This window comes from Talaromyces stipitatus, genomic scaffold (genome assembly GCF_000003125.1).
Source record: "Talaromyces stipitatus ATCC 10500 scf_1105507295541 genomic scaffold, whole genome shotgun sequence".
Lineage (NCBI taxonomy): Eukaryota > Fungi > Ascomycota > Eurotiomycetes > Eurotiales > Trichocomaceae > Talaromyces > Talaromyces stipitatus.
This window is the reverse complement of record NW_002990115.1, coordinates 641,633-657,029: the sequence shown is the minus strand read 5'-3', so window position 1 is coordinate 657,029 and position 15,397 is coordinate 641,633. Positions and strand designations below refer to the sequence as shown.

The following is a 15,397-nucleotide window of genomic DNA, read 5'->3' as shown; positions in this document are numbered from 1 at the left end:
TCTCATATACATATCATTCAATATCCAGTATTGCTATCCATTAACAAATTTAAAACAAGTCCATTCCGTGTCCAAGACCACTTAAGCCTTTTTGTGTTCGTTTAGAAGGCAAGGGTATCAGCCAACCTATCAAGTTCACGCTTATAGTTCCGATGCTCTCCAATCTCAAAGAAGAACTTGCCCAAGAAATCAGTCGCACCCTTAACCATCTTCCAACCTTCCTTGAAACTCTCCGGTTTCTGTGGACCTGCAGCAGTCACTACACCATACGACTCCACAACATCAGCGCTACCCTGAGTCGCAAACTGAAGAGCATCGATGCCCACCAAGGCCTGTTTGACAAGATCGACAGCCTCACCTGTTGCGCCCAGCGCTTTCAAGTGGCCGAATGTCTCTGCTATCCAGTAGCGAATCTGTCCAATCTTTGCCAAAGATTTGACGTGTGGTCCACCGGGGACGAAAGTAGCGTCGAACATGGTTGAGCGCATACCATCGTACTGATGGTCGGGTGTTACGCCCTTTCCGGTCTTAGGATCGACGCCGTCGGCGAAGACGGGCTGTCTCTTTGTGCCGATGACGAACGGTAACGCACCAGCGGCCTTGACGGCGGTATACACTCCGTTAAAAGCAACAGAGTCGAAACCATCGCCGATAAGGATGGCAATACGTCTGCTAGCCACGGTTGGCACGCGAGGCTTGAAGTCGAGTTGTGAAAGACCGCGAGCTTTCTTGCCGTGGTTCTGCTTTCCTGCCTTTTCGGGTGTTGGCGCACCGATCATAACTGCAACTTTCTGGGCAAGCTCAAGGTCAATCTCTGCAATACGCATGGCCATGCGCTGGTAAACAACAGGGTCATCGCAATGATCAAGCTCGAAGCTGAAAGCCTTGGCAACGTGGTGCTTCTCATAGTCGCTGAGCGAGTTGTAGAATAGCTGAGCCTGGTTGTGGTATTCACGGAACTTGGGGCCCTGGCTACGTTGTTTAATTCCTTGGATCTTCTCGTGGTAAGATACAAATCCGCCATCCTCCGGTTTGGTTGGTGGTACGGCATCAAAACGGTTGGGCCAGTAGTTGACTGTTCCCTTGGTGATTCTGTGACGCATGGCGCCGTCACGATTGTGGTTCATGACGGGACAGACTGGACGGTTGATTGGAATTTCCTCCCAGTTAATTCCAAGACGAGAAAGTTGTGTATCAAAGTAGGAGAAGTTACGTCCCTGCAAGAGAGGGTCGTTGGAGAAATCAATACCCGGCACGATGTGGCTGGTACAGAAAGCGACTTGCTCGGTTTGAGAGAAGAACTCGTCAATGTTGCGATTGAGCTCAAGCTCGCCAATGACGCGAAGAGGGACGAGCTCTTCGGGCCAGATCTTGGTGGCATCAAGAGGGTCGAATTCAAAGTCGTCCTGTTTCTCCTCTGGGATGACCTGGATAGCAAAGTCCCACTTAGGGTAGGCCTTGTTATCAATGGCTTCCATAAGATCCTTGCGGTGGAAGTCGGGGTCTTGACCAGCCAACTTCAATGCTTCATCCCAGACCAACGAATGGACACCGAGGTGAGGAATGAAATGGAACTTGACCAAGTGGCGTTTGCCCTTCTTGTTGACGAGTGTAAATGTGTTGACCCCGAAGCCTTGCATCATACGGTAAGAGCGAGGAATGGCTCGATCAGACATGGCCCACATGAACATGTGGGTTGACTCGGGGTGAAGGAAAGTGAAGTCCCAGAAGTTGTTGTGAGCTGTTTGAGCTTGTGGAACTTCGTTGTGTGGCTCAGGCTTGACAGCGTGGACTATAACAGTTAGCATGTCTCTCAATTATTGTCATTATCTAACTTACCAAAGTCTGGGAATTTGACAGCATCCTGAATGAAGAATACGGGAATGTTGTTTCCAATCAAGTCCCAGTTACCCTCGTCTGTATAGAACTTCACTGCGAATCCACGGACATCTCGAACAGTATCGGCACTTCCTCGGCTACCCTGGACAGTGGAGAATCGTAGAAAGACAGGAGTCTTTCTAGACGTATCATTGAGGATACCAGCATAACTCAATTCGGGAATAGCCTCTTTCAAGGTGAAATTTCCGAAAGCCGCGGTACCACGAGCATGGACAACTCGCTCTGGGATACGTTCGTGATCGAAGCGATGGATCTATTCCAATGTTAGTATACTCTCAACAGAATGGGTGAATGAACTACCTTCTCACGAGCAATCTGATCTTCCAACAGACTAGGGCCAGAAGTCTTATCATTGACCACCTTCAACCAGTGATCGGTATCGGAAACAGGCACACCATGGTCCGTAGTAAACTTCGTCTTCTTATGAACATCAGCCGTTTCGCGGGACAGATCAATAATCTTCTTGTCCTGACCCGCGGCAGACTGAATAGCCTCCTGGACCTTGTGAAGGCCGCCAGCAACAGTGCTCGTCATGGTAGAATCGTTGTCGGATATACGAACAATAAGGATCAACAAAGTTCAGTGAACATGCGGGGGAGGTTGGAAAAAGACAGAACGCGGGAAGGTTGAAGCTTTAAAGTAGAGTGAAGCTTTATACGGCGACATGACGTTTTGCCCAGTTCTGCTGCTTGCATCCTGATGTTGGACGTCATTTTTACGTGCTGGAGTATATGGCCAATAACGTTCTCAGTATTAATGTATGCAAGAGAGTCTGGATTTTCATGCTCTCTAATCATCACATAACTACCTTGAAGAATAGCCGATTCTCATCCCGAGGTAGGTCTCAACACGATGCAATTACAAATTGAAATGCAATCTTGAAACTGGTATATCCAAAAATCTTGAATTGTTCGACTTCTGGAATCGAGACTCTGTGATTGGAAGAAGCAAAACTGGAGACACAAGCTACAGGCCGTGACGTCATCGTGCCAAATACTTGCCTAATCCGGTAATTTGCTCTACCATTGCCTATTTAGGCCATTCTAGGGCTAATTCAGGTCGAGCCTGTAAGAGAGTCGTCAATGTCTGCTCATTCTTCCTGGTAGAGCTTCAGATTCAATGTATTGATAATTCTGATGTCCATCAGTCCAATTTTCACTGCTCAACTGACAAGTAAATATGAACAAGCCGGTTGCTTTCCCCTCGGCCATCATCAACAGGTTCATAATTCTGTTGATTGTATTCGTCGCTTCTGGTTGGTTCCCCCTGAAGAACTCTAGGCCCTGCTCATCCTCAGTGGCGGCTTTATTTTACTCGAACGTTGAATTTCAAAACAAACAAGAGCAAACGCCAGCAGTATGCTAGACTATCATTCCAGACCGGTACATGGATGCGGAGATGCGGAAATGAGAACACGACCATCTTTCCCACATCACATCTATAATGATAGTGATACTGCCCTCCGTTATTGCCGACTCATTGAAGACTTGGCGGGCCAGTATCCCGGATATTCATATCTCGATTTTTATCTCAACAGCGAAAATGTTCAGCCACGCAAGGAACCATATCAGATCGATTTAGTCCAACTATCTAATGGACAGTCTGATGCACAATTTGATATCAACACGTTCACAGATGTCAACAAGCTTATAGATCAAGTAAGGAAAAATGATTCGCACAAACTCATCATCTTGGAGGACCCAACGCCAGAAGTGATCGCACACATGGGCAGTGAATTAGAGATTGATCCGCAGTTTTGGGCCGACTTTCTCGTGGGCTCGTTTTGGTTTGATTCAGGAAAATTGCGCATTGATCACAGAAAAGAATACAAATATTTTCAGGATGACAGTCTCCTGGAGAAAGTCTGGCTGTTACCAACAGACGCTAGACAACAAGATCATTGTTGCATCCGATTCGTTGCTCAAAGAGCGTTGGACAGAAAGGATAATGCCCAGATGAAAAAGTACAAGTCTTTGGAGAAGACACATGGAATCACAGATGGTGCGGAAACTGGACCACCAAACTATGCAAATACAGTACCTGAACACTGTAAACTTACTTTATGGAATAATTTCCGTAACCGTCGTGGCAATGAAAAGTTAATGTCCCAATCGAGTTTCAAAGCCTATCTCGGTAAGGTCTAATTTGTCCAAATCAATGTCATGCTACTGTAGTGATGGATAAACTAATTTGCTTTGTTAGGGGTAATTGCTGTGAAGAAGTGTGGTCGGAGATTACAAGACCCGACAGAAAGAAACCACTATGTCTTCAGAGAATTCTTTCGAAAGCTATCACTAAAGGATGATGTCGATATGAACAAATGATGCTATATGTCAGACTGGCAACGGAGGCCTCAGACTGCATTGAAAAGCAACGCCTCTCTCAGAGAAATTATTAATAGCCAGCTCAATGAACAACTCAATTGGAAGGCCTTCCGCAATGCTGCAGCATACGCACCGGACTATTTGCTCATTGATCTATGTCGTTTGATTGCAAGTTTCTGGGTGGCGGAGATTGAAAGCCAGCACTTATACTTATTCTGGGTGGAAAAGTTTTACCAACGTGAGATCACCAGACAGAAGCAAGAACTTACCTTTCAGGAACTTTTTGCATACAATTGGTTGTCCGAGAAGCTTAATGCAGATGATATAGAATTGTGGAGCCATCGGACAGCAACTGGATGCTATTCACACTCCATCAAAGAGCTCTCTCAATGTTGCGATACTCAAAAGCCAAGGGAGGCACAATTATCAACACTAAAGGATACCCTCATTTGACCACTTGCAGGAAGGTCTCTATTTTCTACAAGAATGCGTGAAACGACTAGAGGATAGGATTCACAAGAATGTGGAATTCTTACATATCGAGGTCGACAGCTAGGAACCGACTACTACTGTTAACAACAATATGGGCATCTCTAGTAACGCCAATCTCGATCCTTACATCTATCTTGAATCTAGGTACTGGAAAAAACAGCAGTGTTTCAAGAGTTGGTGATATTAGCGTCTTTAGGAAGGCTATCATCCCTCTCTTAATAGCACTCGTGCTGATTTTCTTGTTATATTTGCTTGGAGAGCTGATTACTTTTAAGGCTCGAAAGGATAGCAGCTTGCATAATAGCTCTGTGCCTCTTTTGTCAGAGGAATAGATCAATAAGGACATCTCCAGGGGTGCCATAAAGAAGCGTTCGCAACGTTCGCTACATTGGTTACAGAAGGTTCGCCATCGGAGAAAACCAGAAGACTCCGAGGATGATTACAGTTGGGATTCGCTATCCGAGTTAAGCCCAGGAGCAATCAAACATGCTACCTCCAGCACTTTATGAAAAGACGCTTCGAACAGCATGTTGTTGATTGAGATTCGACTAGAGCATCTTGTCTCGTTCCTATACTTCTAAAGGCTTGTCTGACAATGTTGATGTCAATATTGAATGTCAATAAAAAAGGAGTTTCAGGCTAGTAGCAGTCTTTTGATATGTGGTTCAACATGATCCATCTCTCGTAAACTCTACCCTCCATCCCAATCACTTCACACCATGAATTCCAAAAGATGAGACCTCACGGAGCTCAACCAACAACATCCCTTATACTTTCCCAAGGATGACGTTCATCTCGTTCTCCTCAAGCCGCCTGTTCAGGAGTAGGCCCCGCCGTAGATCCAAACATCTCAAAACAAGCAGAACAACCAAGACGCTCACGATACGGCCCCAGCTCAGATTCAGTGGGCAAATTATCGGGTGGATTCATGCCCCTTACAGCTTCGTTTGCCATTATCAGGATTGATTCGAGGGGGCAATGGCATAAGCGGAGGTGCCACAGAAATAGGTAGTCCATGACTTCCTGACTGTATTTATGCTTCGGTTCGATGTATGGCATTTTGAATTTTTCGATGCTTTTCTGATTTAATGTGGATGTTTAAACTTCAAGAATGTTAGTGACTTGCTGTCATACACTGAAAGATCTTCACTTACCTTGACTCCAAGCCGAGATATCCGATGTATTTTGGAACTGGATAATCTTGATATGGCGAGATGCTAGTCTTAAGCTGATTCTTGAGGGTGATGTTGAGAGATCTAGAAATTTGCTCGGGATCATCGCGGTCTTATAAACCCGACATATTGCCGCCTTTGTGGAAGGCCGACGCCCAGGTGGTGATGAATTAGGTATTTTGGAACTGATGATAGTCAATTCTCAATTTCAGCCCCAATTGACATGGCCTATCTATAATGGCTCTGGGGATCATTACGACACACAATGTCTGGGTAGAGATACCTCTGCCAATCCATGAAAGGTCTTAATCAGCGACCTCAATAATCCTCCCTTTTCCCTAAACTATTCAATATACAGTTGGAAATGAATTATGATTAATACTTGATACTTGCATATCATTTCTTGAGAACGTCTAAGAATACAAGACCTGTCACTTCATCAGCAGTCCGACAGCCCATGGAACACTCAATCCACGTAAATCGCCATAATGTTGTCCAACTCCCAAAAACACAATTGGGATACTTGTGGCATGAACCATGCTTACAAGCGTTCCCACCATGTCACCGACAGTATCACACTTGCTAATAATAAAGCCGTCGAGATTGCGTCCTGGGCCAAAGGCTTGATTGAAATTTCGTGCTTGCATCACACTATCCGTGCCAACAAGAGCTTCGCCAACCATGAAGATCTTGTCCGGGTTGGCGAATTTCGCAAACTTTTCCAAAGAGGACATTAGTCGCTGATCGTTGTGTCGACGCCCGGCAGTATCGATCAATACAACGTCGAACTTGTTTGCAGCCCCGTAAGCAACGGCGTCTTTGGCAACGTTTGCTGCGTCCTTGCCGTATCCTTTCTCGTAAAGTTCGACCTCGCCTATGTTCTCGCGAGCGCTGAGTTCAGTCAAATTCCTCACGTGTACACGCAACTGCTCAACAGCGCCAGATCGGAAGGTATCACAGGCTGCAACTAATACGCGATAATTGTTCTGCAGTAAAAAGAAACAGATCTTGCTCAGATTTGTGGACTTGCCAACTCCATTTACACCGACAATAGAGATAACATAGGGGCGGGGCGCTTGTTCTTTTGCAGTAGGTGCTGTAACAGCTTGTATTTCATGCAATAGATCCAAGGACGACGTAGGAGTGAGAATTTTCCGTAAGGAAGCTTCCATGGCAGACCGTAAAGCGGCATCGACACTCTGGAAATTAGCCGTCTTCTTTCCGACAAGTTCTTGTTTCACGCCCTCGCACAGGCGTAGCGCAGCTTCACGAGCGACATTCTTCTTCATGAGATGATCCTCCATAGCCTTCAAAGGTTTTTCGAGATCTTCTTCTCTCAATATCTTTCCTCCCACAATGTTACGGAAGAGTCCACCAATGGCGCCAAAGCTGGACCCGACAATCCCACTACTGCCACCGGATTTAGTTTTTTCAGAGTCCGCTTTTTCCAGAATCGAGTGGACCTCATCACCGAGATCCTTCAAAACGAACTGTCCCTTGGCTGTCTTTCGACCCCATGTATCCTGAGCCACGGCTTCCACTGCAGGGGCTGAGGTTGTTTCGTCTGCAGCAGCCGAGTAGTCCAGGTTCACACCGTCATCCTCATCCGCGAGGCCTTCTGCAGTCCACTTTCGAGCCTTTTTCTCCTTCGAAGATTTTCCCTTTCGCACACTTTCATCTCCGGAGGAAACGTTAGCGCTAGAATTTGCTGCCTTGCGCGCGCGTCGCGATACTCGACCAGCCGGACCGGGTTTCGCCGTCAGAAGGTGGTTTGTGGAGGGAGTCGCGGGTCTAGAGGATTGTGGTGTAGCGACTGGCGAGCTTCCATTCGAAGTCGCCGCCGCGGGTTGCGCAGCTTGCTGCCGCGCTTTTGTTTGTTAGTACATTTATTAAAACCAAAAGTGGTTTCTGTACATACCTGAAAGAAGTGAAGGGTCTGATGGAGGAGGTGGGCCACCATTATCCGAAGCAACTAGAGGGTTCTTCTTGCCATCGTAGTATGAGCCAGTGTACTCTTCAATGGATGGGCCAGTTGTATCCTCCAATTCTCGGACTTGTTGGTCGAAATATTTATCGAAGGGATACTCGTATATCCTCGCTCTCGTGTTTTTGAGTTGATCTTTGTAAACGTCCACAAATATGATTGCAATATTGTCCAATAGCTTGTCAACCCAGCTGAGATGGAGGAGCGACTGGTAGACGGCCTGACAGAATTCGAGATCAGCTTTCTGTCTATACAACATGGTAAACATGCGATGAAAAGTAAAATACCACAAATATCAAGCCCAGATCCTTTGCTCTTCGCCATTTCAACGTATATTTCTCTTTCTTGAATGCTGTTGAAGCGCCATCTGTAGGAATGACCTTTTCCTCAATGAAAACTTCGCTGATAAGACTGTTGATGATATGCGAGCCCACTGGAGCATACGATCGGGACCACAAAACCACACCAGAAGTGGTGACAATTTCAAAAGCGTCCAGCATGATCTGAATTTATCCTACGCCGAGCTGTTTGATCGTCTGTGAAATGAAATGTGCGCTTGAAAGGATAAAGTGCTAATTATCCGTCATGACTTAATCTTTGGACTGTGGTGGGGAGCTTCTAGGCCTGAGGCAGGCGCAATTCACGGGCCACGTTAGCTTATTTCTATCTTGTCCAGCAGCACATCAACATTTCATACTTCAATCTATCTACCTTGTTACACCCATTTTTCGTATCCTCTCAGGACCACCACCAGCTACAGATCTTCGATGAGTGTATAATTCTGATCTCTTCCATTCATTTCAAATAGTCACTCGCTGGTCAAAATGCAAAGGTCTCCCTTCGCTCCGCTCCCAGCGCAGTCTCCTCCACTTCACCACCCAGTACCGCAGCATGTCTCGACAGTGCCCATGATGCGCTCACCACCACCCCCAGTTTCTCAATCCGGATATGACAATCCTTACCAGCCGGCCCCAGCTCAAGGGGCCAGTGGCACTTTTGCGCCAAACTTTGGAGGGTTCATGACCGATCCAACGGCTCAAATGGGATTCCAAGTTGGCAAGACGGCGATGATGGCAGGCCAAGAATATATGGAACAAAATGTGCAGTATATGACGAAGTCTCGCTGTTGGCCGTATAAACTGACTAAATTCAGTTAAACCGTTACGTTTCGATACCCGCGCTAAAACATTACTTTAACGTTTCCAACTCATACGTCCTGAACAAGCTCTCGCTCGTGCTATTTCCCTGGTACCATAAGCCCTGGTCACGACAACAGGCTCGAATGGCTGCTACAGCAGGTCCAGACGGTCAATTGCAGCCGCAACATTATGCTTCTGTCTTCCTTCCCCCGCGCGACGACCTGAACTCGCCTGATATGTACATCCCTACTATGGCCTTTGTGACGTATATTCTATTGTGTACTGTCATGGCTGGTCTGCGCGGAAGCTTCCACCCGGAGTTACTGGGCTCTATTACCACAACTGCTATGGCAGTCGTAATATTCGAGATCCTTTGCCTGAAAATCGCTATGTATATACTCGCCATCAGCAATGACTCTCAATTGCTTGACTTGGTGGCCTACTCGGGTTACAAGTTTGTTGGAATTATTGTCACCTTGCTGGCAGCTGGGATTATCACTCCGGGACGAGGGACTGGTGGTTGGGTTGGCTGGGCTGTTTTCATTTATACCTTCCTTGCCAATGCTTTTTTCCTGGTACGTGTCAACTTACCAATGGGCTGCTTTTATATTGCTTGCTAACGATCCATAGCTTCGATCGTTAAAATATGTTCTCCTTCCTGACTCAACCGGCGATGCACCGATGCGTTCGGGCACTATGCATACTGTGGCACGCGCCCAACGTAACCGCCGGACACAATTCCTCTTCATCTACTCTTACGTCGTCCAGTTTATCTTCATGTGGGTTCTGTCACGGGAAGGTCCTCCTGCTGCAAAAGCAACTGCATCTTAAATCTGGTCCGGCAGACAGATTCCATTTATAATGGATTGCTACCATGTCTGGACATTTAAAGCGAGCGGTGTTGGATTTCTATATAGGAATGTATGACATATGGAGTGATATCATTAGCATGTAGAGCTGTGTAATTTAATGTGATCATGACGATGCATTCATCTATCTGGACTACCCTAGAATTTACAACTGCCTTAGATTAATGTCTCCAAAAGGACACAAGAGCGACGTCTCGAAATCTGCAACAATAATCGTCAGCGTGGTTCCACTAGAAAGCACGGAATAAAGCTTGAATGAAAAGGGGCCCTCAGAGATCTTGGTGATTAAAGGAAATATCAGGCGCCAAAGGCGTCAATTACTATCTAGGCATAACATAGTGTAATCATAGGCAGAGGAGTGACTGGGCTGGAATGAACGTACCGATTCAGGTAGGCTTGAGCTGTATTCAGGCCGTTGTGAAAATATAACCTGTATCTGATAATACGTTAGTAAAGTGCCAACAGATAGTTCGGTGGACAGTGAAGTTGAAAGATGAAGCAAATCAGAATATGTAAGAAATTGAATATCACACGTCAGTTCTGTATAGAAACCCCGGCGAGGGCTTCACAGAGACTGGGTCAATCGCAAATTACCGCATCATGTAGCTGAAGGAATTCGACTATAACTCAAGACTTACCATGTAATTAGTAGTTGCTCAATGTACCTGAAGATTTATTGGCGCATTGAACGAGTTGCTGTTATTTTGTAGAGATGGCCATGGAGCTCTTAAGAAACATGAAAAACGTTTTGTTGACTGTGAAGAAAAGTTTACTAGCTCCGTCGGCATGGAAAATCACTCCCTCCGCCATAGAGTCAAGCTAACCTAAACAGTCAAGGCAACCCTAAAGAGGATGGGCGCACCAAAAAAATCCGCACACAACCAGTACCACCCGCTGATTGGCCCATCTCTAAGCGAGAACTTCATTGTGGGCTCGCTCTCCCCTTCCACCCAAATTCGCGATCCAAGCCTGCACAGTAAGTACGACTTCGACTGTTAAAACGTTCTTCTCGACAACAATCATTCACCGCCGCACAAACGGAGTTGTCGACCGTGAGTTTTCGCTTTCCTTCGCATTATCCACACACATAGACGACTTTTGACAATTCAACCGACACGCATTAAAAAGACGACCTCGCTAACGTAACATCTTTGTGACTACAGACAGTCCTCGCCATGGCCGCCAATATCGATATCAAGACCACGTCATGGAAACTCGTGGAGGTCGGCCGTGTGGTCCTCATCCGTTCAGGACCATACACTGGCAAGCTGGCCACCATTGTTGAGATTATCGACCACAAGCGGGTATGTCGATTTGCACGTTGCATGGAAATACATGATTTCGGGAGGAGGAGGATTTAAAGCAACTATCGCTAACGATTATGAATATAGGTGCTCGTCGACGGTCCTTCCACTCAAGAAGAGAAGACTGTTCCTCGTCACGCCCTCCCCTTGTCCCACGCTACTCTCACTCCCTTCGTCATTCCTAAGCTTCCTCGCGCCGCCGGTACTGGCCCCGTCCGCAAGCTCTGGGAGAAGGAGGAAATCGACAGCAAGTTCGCCTCCTCCAGCTGGGCTAAGAAGAATGCTCAGGTTGAGCGACGAAAGAACTTGACCGACTTTGAGCGCTTCAAGGTTATGCGATTGAAGAAACAGGTATGACAAAACCCGGTAGAAGAAGTGCTTCGGCATATATGGACAACTTTGCTGACTTGATGTACAGTCCCGCTACGAAGTTCTCAAGGCTCACGCCAAGATCAGAGCCTCTGCTTAAATTACTAAGAAGAGGTTCCGGGGAGAATAAACAAGGGGAGATGATTCTTTTCTTCTGAGTTGGGTGGTTTTCCAAAAATGGCTGGAGTTCATGTGATCATGCGCTGTTGTTGCATTATAAACTTATTTTTTGAACAGCGACACATCCATCTTATTTGAGAGAAAAAGGGAAAAAAGAGGCTTCTGATATCCGGGACAATTTTAATCGACAGTCCTAAACTGAGTCATTTTTTTTCTTCTTTTCTTCGTTGTACTACAGATCGATACTGGAGGACACGGCAAAGAGGACATGCCGATTTCATTCTGAGAATTACGGAATAACGAAATGAAAAGTAATATCAGGACGAAGAAATGTCCTTACTTGTTCAATTTTTGTCAATGTAAAATGTATTGCGACTATGATTCAAATATAAGATAGTCGACGATGTATTAGAGTAAAATGTGCCTGAGGCACCACTTCGGCTAGCCAACTAACTCCTTTCGGGAAGAGTCGCATCGGCCCTCAATTGAATGTGGGAATTCACACAGCTTGCTTGCACCACCAACGAACAACCAAAATTATACATCTCGCCATCAAACCTCCAGCAACGCTCAGGTACGTCATATATCAGTTTTGTGTCGTCAATTGTGTCTTTTAGAAATTTTTCGACCGTCGTTCTGCCCACTGCCCGCTCAAAAGAGCATCACGTTCTCTATAAACTACTTCGACCACATCGCTAAAAGCGCAACGAATACTGACATCGCTGTCTGCTCAATAGGTGCTTTTCGGAGTTCACATAAGTCAAAATGGCCAACCCCAGAGTCGAAGAACTCCCCGACGAGGAAGTTCCCAAGGCCGGTGTTGAGGACGCTGGCAGCAGCTCCGAGTCTGAAGCTGGCGATGAACCCACAATCCCCGGTGGTGCTGCCGTTACCATCCACTCGCGCAACGAAAAGAAGGCTCGCAAGGCTATTGGAAAGCTTGGATTGAAGCACGTTCCTGGTATTACTCGTGTTACTCTCCGCCGACCTAAGAACGTAAGTCGATATGAATCTTTGGACTTTTAGCAGTATAGAGAGTTGTGGATTACAGATATTAACGAACGACAGATCCTTTTCGTCATCAACCAGCCCGATGTCTACCGCTCTCCTTCCTCCAACACCTGGATGTACGTATACCCAGTTCACAAAGAAGAGGGAGTGGCATGAGCTGACTGTAAATAGCATCTTCGGTGAGGCCAAGATTGAAGACTTGAATGCCCAATCTCAGGTCAACGCTGCCCAACAACTTGCCGCCGCCGAGGCCGCTGCCAGCTCTGACGCACATGCCGGTCACGACCACTCCCACGAGGGCAAGGGCAAGGCTCCCGAGACCGAGGCCAAGAAGGAAGAAGAAGAAGACGACGGCGAGGAGGTTGATGATTCCGGTCTCGAGGCCAAGGACATTGAACTTGTCATGGCTCAAGCCAGTGTGTCCCGAAAGAAGGCCGTCAAAGCCTTGAAAGAGAACGATAACGATATCGTCAACTCGATTATGGCGCTTAGCATATAGGCTAATTAGCATGCGATCTTGCTTTATGATGTCTTAAATTCAAAACAAAAATAAGCCCTATTAGCTAGTTAGGCTTATCATTTTTTTTTTTCAATTGTGGAGCTGATGTTGATGCTCCATGATATTATCATGTATATCATCAATCAAAAATTTCCACAAACTATACATATCCATAAGGTAAATGCAACGGTCGTTGATTGTAGCTAGCTATTCATGACTTAGATGTTTGTCGAGTTTGTTTGTCCCGGGTTTCGGCGGCTTAAATCACGTGACAGTTTCGGCAAAGAACAACAACCTCCTCAACATCCCGGAAGCATCAAGTTTGCACGTTAGGCTTATTTCTCCGCTCATAACCACAACGAAATCACAATGGCTGCCCCAGTATGTTTTACGACTAGCTTTCTCACTATAATGTTTCTTCAGGGATGCAATTGGCCATACTGACGTAACTACAGCGTAGCGCCGCTCTCAAAATCGACTGGACCAAAGTCACCAGTTCTCTCGGCCTTCGCGGCCAAACCGCAGCGTCCCTCCAAGCCTTCAAGAAGCGCAACGACGATGCCCGCCGCAAAGTTACTCTTCTCTCTGAACAGCCCCAAACTGTCGATTTCGCGTACTACCGCAAGACCCTGAAGAACCAGGCCGTCATTGACGAAATCGAAAACCACTTCAAGAACTTCAAGCCTGCTACTTATGACGTTAGCCGTCAGCTCAAGGCTATAGATGCCTTTGAGGCTCAGGCTATCAAGAGTGCCGAGGAGACCAAGGGTCGTGTGGAGGCGGAGTTGGTGAATTTGCAAAAGACTTTGGAGAATATTGAGACTGCTAGGCCGTTTGATGAACTCACTGTTGTACGTTTTTCATTCTTTCTCATTTCTTCTTTTCAGTTGAAGGCAAGGAATACTAATGATATTATAGGATGAGGTCGCTACCGCCCAGCCCGAGATTGACGAAAAGACTGCCTCGCTCGTGTCAAAGGGCAAGTGGATGCCAGCTGGATACAAGGAGAAATTCGGAGATCTTTCCATCCTGTAAACAGATATACTGTCTGTTACCAACGACTCAATTCGTCTCATCTCTTTGGACACTTTCAAGTCTATGCAAAGGGAGGGGTGGTATATTAGTCGTTCCTGTATAGAAACCAACCAACTGTTCAATTAGATGCGTCTTCTCGAAAGGGGTTGAAAGACCCAGTTTACAATTGTATTTCATTTGTCTACTAATATATTCTCCATTTATTCCTACTGAATATGGCCATGTGCTGATATAGTACAGCGTGATCTAAGAATAACTAAGAGTTTAGTAAGTTAGCTCCAACGGCTACCGGGATATTCGCACTATTCACATTCCCATGCGATAACCTCGATTCAAGATGTCAATCGCTCATGATTCCACAAATACTTATTCTTTCGTACCAAAGCCAAATGAAGAGGTTTCCATCCCAACATGGGTCTGGGAATAAGCACGAAAGATAACCCCGAAAATGATCATCCTCAGTACACAAAATTTGTCTACATCAATTGCACGAGCACAACAAGGCCAACCGTTTAGCTAATTCCTTGTCCCAAAGGCATCCATGGTACAGAATATAGTAGATATCAATCCTCCAGCGCCACTTATCTCTATCCATTATCTAAATAGTTCTTCTATTTTTCCATGAATAGCAATTATTGACGCTCTGTACAAGATCAAATTTCCACCGAGATCTAAGTGAGCAATATACGGAGCTTCCCCTCTACTGAAAAAGTTTATCATGCTTCATTAAGAGACAAACAAGGATGTGAATGCGCCCCTCACGCAGACCGAGATGAAGACTCTTTGGATAGCGTTGATATATGACAAATGTAGCGCTGTCTTTGAGCGCTGGTCCAGTCCCTGAAACAAAAGGCTCCGAGTACCAGCCACAATGCTCTGAATATCTGCTTTTGTGAATTCTGTGCCCGCCAGCACCTTGGTGAGGCCCCGAACCGAGTAAGACTGGAAGACCTGGCCCGCGATGACGAGAGCGAAGACGGACCCGCTGATCTGGGCATAGCTCTGCAAAGTGAGCGTTTCACTCTCTTGCCCTGGAGCTTCCAAACTGGAGACTGCGCAGCCAATCTGCAACGTGAGACCGGTGCCCACGGCGGTGAGAATGGTGAAGCCATACATATGCGCTTCGTTTGTAGTGGGGCGTTAGGTAGGCTGTGAGCAGGCAGCCCTGAGTGTCATGAAG

The 15,397-nt window shown here is 46.3% G+C and overlaps 8 protein-coding genes across 9 annotated transcripts; 5 read left to right on the top strand and 3 right to left on the bottom strand.

Annotated features, from left to right (window-relative positions):
* Positions 1–40: 40 nt before the first annotated feature.
* Positions 41–2,433, bottom strand: TSTA_025710 (spore-specific catalase CatA; the record flags this gene model as incomplete). The annotated part of the gene is made up of 3 exons (XM_002479644.1): positions 41–1,792; positions 1,840–2,152; positions 2,200–2,433. The coding sequence occupies 3 exons, from the start codon at positions 2,431–2,433 to the stop codon at positions 102–104; spliced, it is 2,238 nt and encodes a 745-aa protein (XP_002479689.1). The 3' UTR covers positions 41–101.
* An 872-nt stretch (positions 2,434–3,305) lies between these two features.
* Positions 3,306–4,676, top strand: TSTA_025700 (uncharacterized protein; the record flags this gene model as incomplete). Its single annotated transcript, XM_002479643.1, has 2 exons — positions 3,306–4,032; positions 4,237–4,676. The coding sequence occupies 2 exons, from the start codon at positions 3,306–3,308 to the stop codon at positions 4,674–4,676; spliced, it is 1,167 nt and encodes a 388-aa protein (XP_002479688.1).
* A 1,584-nt stretch (positions 4,677–6,260) lies between these two features.
* TSTA_025690 (signal sequence receptor alpha subunit, putative) lies at positions 6,261–8,371 on the bottom strand (the record flags this gene model as incomplete). The annotated part of the gene is made up of 3 exons (XM_002479642.1): positions 6,261–7,754; positions 7,806–8,091; positions 8,159–8,371. 3 exons carry the CDS (start codon positions 8,369–8,371, stop codon positions 6,319–6,321), a joined length of 1,935 nt encoding a protein of 644 aa, XP_002479687.1. The 3' UTR covers positions 6,261–6,318.
* Positions 8,372–8,578: 207 nt separating this feature from the next.
* Positions 8,579–10,028, top strand: TSTA_025680 (ER to Golgi transport protein Yif1). The gene is made up of 3 exons (XM_002479641.1): positions 8,579–8,971; positions 9,025–9,585; positions 9,641–10,028. Exons 1-3 carry the CDS (start codon positions 8,696–8,698, stop codon positions 9,839–9,841), a joined length of 1,038 nt encoding a protein of 345 aa, XP_002479686.1. The 5' UTR covers positions 8,579–8,695; the 3' UTR covers positions 9,842–10,028.
* An 809-nt stretch (positions 10,029–10,837) lies between these two features.
* On the top strand, positions 10,838–12,018 carry TSTA_025670 (60S ribosomal protein L14). Of its 2 annotated transcripts, XM_002479639.1 has the most exons (4): positions 10,838–10,931; positions 11,043–11,183; positions 11,271–11,534; positions 11,602–12,018. In XM_002479639.1, exons 2-4 carry the CDS (start codon positions 11,055–11,057, stop codon positions 11,650–11,652), a joined length of 444 nt encoding a protein of 147 aa, XP_002479684.1. In that variant the 5' UTR covers positions 10,838–10,931; positions 11,043–11,054; the 3' UTR covers positions 11,653–12,018. The 2 variants fall into 2 exon arrangements, with proteins under 2 accessions (XP_002479684.1, XP_002479685.1); XM_002479640.1 differs by having other exon boundaries at positions 10,838–11,183.
* A 173-nt stretch (positions 12,019–12,191) lies between these two features.
* On the top strand, positions 12,192–13,182 carry TSTA_025660 (nascent polypeptide-associated complex (NAC) subunit, putative; the record flags this gene model as incomplete). Its single annotated transcript, XM_002479638.1, has 4 exons — positions 12,192–12,246; positions 12,410–12,668; positions 12,741–12,799; positions 12,855–13,182. The coding sequence occupies exons 2-4, from the start codon at positions 12,438–12,440 to the stop codon at positions 13,180–13,182; spliced, it is 618 nt and encodes a 205-aa protein (XP_002479683.1). The 5' UTR covers positions 12,192–12,246; positions 12,410–12,437.
* Positions 13,183–13,506: 324 nt separating this feature from the next.
* TSTA_025650 (ATP synthase D chain, mitochondrial, putative) lies at positions 13,507–14,429 on the top strand. Its single transcript, XM_002479637.1, has 3 exons — positions 13,507–13,563; positions 13,638–14,033; positions 14,101–14,429. Exons 1-3 carry the CDS (start codon positions 13,552–13,554, stop codon positions 14,215–14,217), a joined length of 525 nt encoding a protein of 174 aa, XP_002479682.1. The 5' UTR covers positions 13,507–13,551; the 3' UTR covers positions 14,218–14,429.
* A 382-nt stretch (positions 14,430–14,811) lies between these two features.
* TSTA_025640 (uncharacterized protein) lies at positions 14,812–15,333 on the bottom strand (the record flags this gene model as incomplete). The annotated part of the gene is made up of 2 exons (XM_002479636.1): positions 14,812–14,920; positions 14,957–15,333. The coding sequence occupies 2 exons, from the start codon at positions 15,331–15,333 to the stop codon at positions 14,812–14,814; spliced, it is 486 nt and encodes a 161-aa protein (XP_002479681.1).
* Between the last annotated feature and the right edge of the window lie 64 nt (positions 15,334–15,397).

Excerpts from the sequence above, each read along its gene's own strand:
- TSTA_025680 (XM_002479641.1), top strand. The coding sequence starts at position 8,696 with ATGCAAAGGTCTCCCTTCGCTCCGCTCCCAGCGCAGTCTCCTCCACTT. Across the intron at positions 8,972-9,024 it reads AAGAATATATGGAACAAAAT|TTAAACCGTTACGTTTCGAT; the intron begins GTGCAGTATATG and ends GACTAAATTCAG. Across the intron at positions 9,586-9,640 it reads TTGCCAATGCTTTTTTCCTG|CTTCGATCGTTAAAATATGT; the intron begins GTACGTGTCAAC and ends AACGATCCATAG.
- TSTA_025670 (XM_002479639.1), top strand. The coding sequence starts at position 11,055 with ATGGCCGCCAATATCGATATCAAGACCACGTCATGGAAACTCGTGGAG. Across the intron at positions 11,184-11,270 it reads AGATTATCGACCACAAGCGG|GTGCTCGTCGACGGTCCTTC; the intron begins GTATGTCGATTT and ends TTATGAATATAG. Across the intron at positions 11,535-11,601 it reads TTATGCGATTGAAGAAACAG|TCCCGCTACGAAGTTCTCAA; the intron begins GTATGACAAAAC and ends CTTGATGTACAG.
- TSTA_025650 (XM_002479637.1), top strand. Across the intron at positions 14,034-14,100 it reads CGTTTGATGAACTCACTGTT|GATGAGGTCGCTACCGCCCA; the intron begins GTACGTTTTTCA and ends ATGATATTATAG.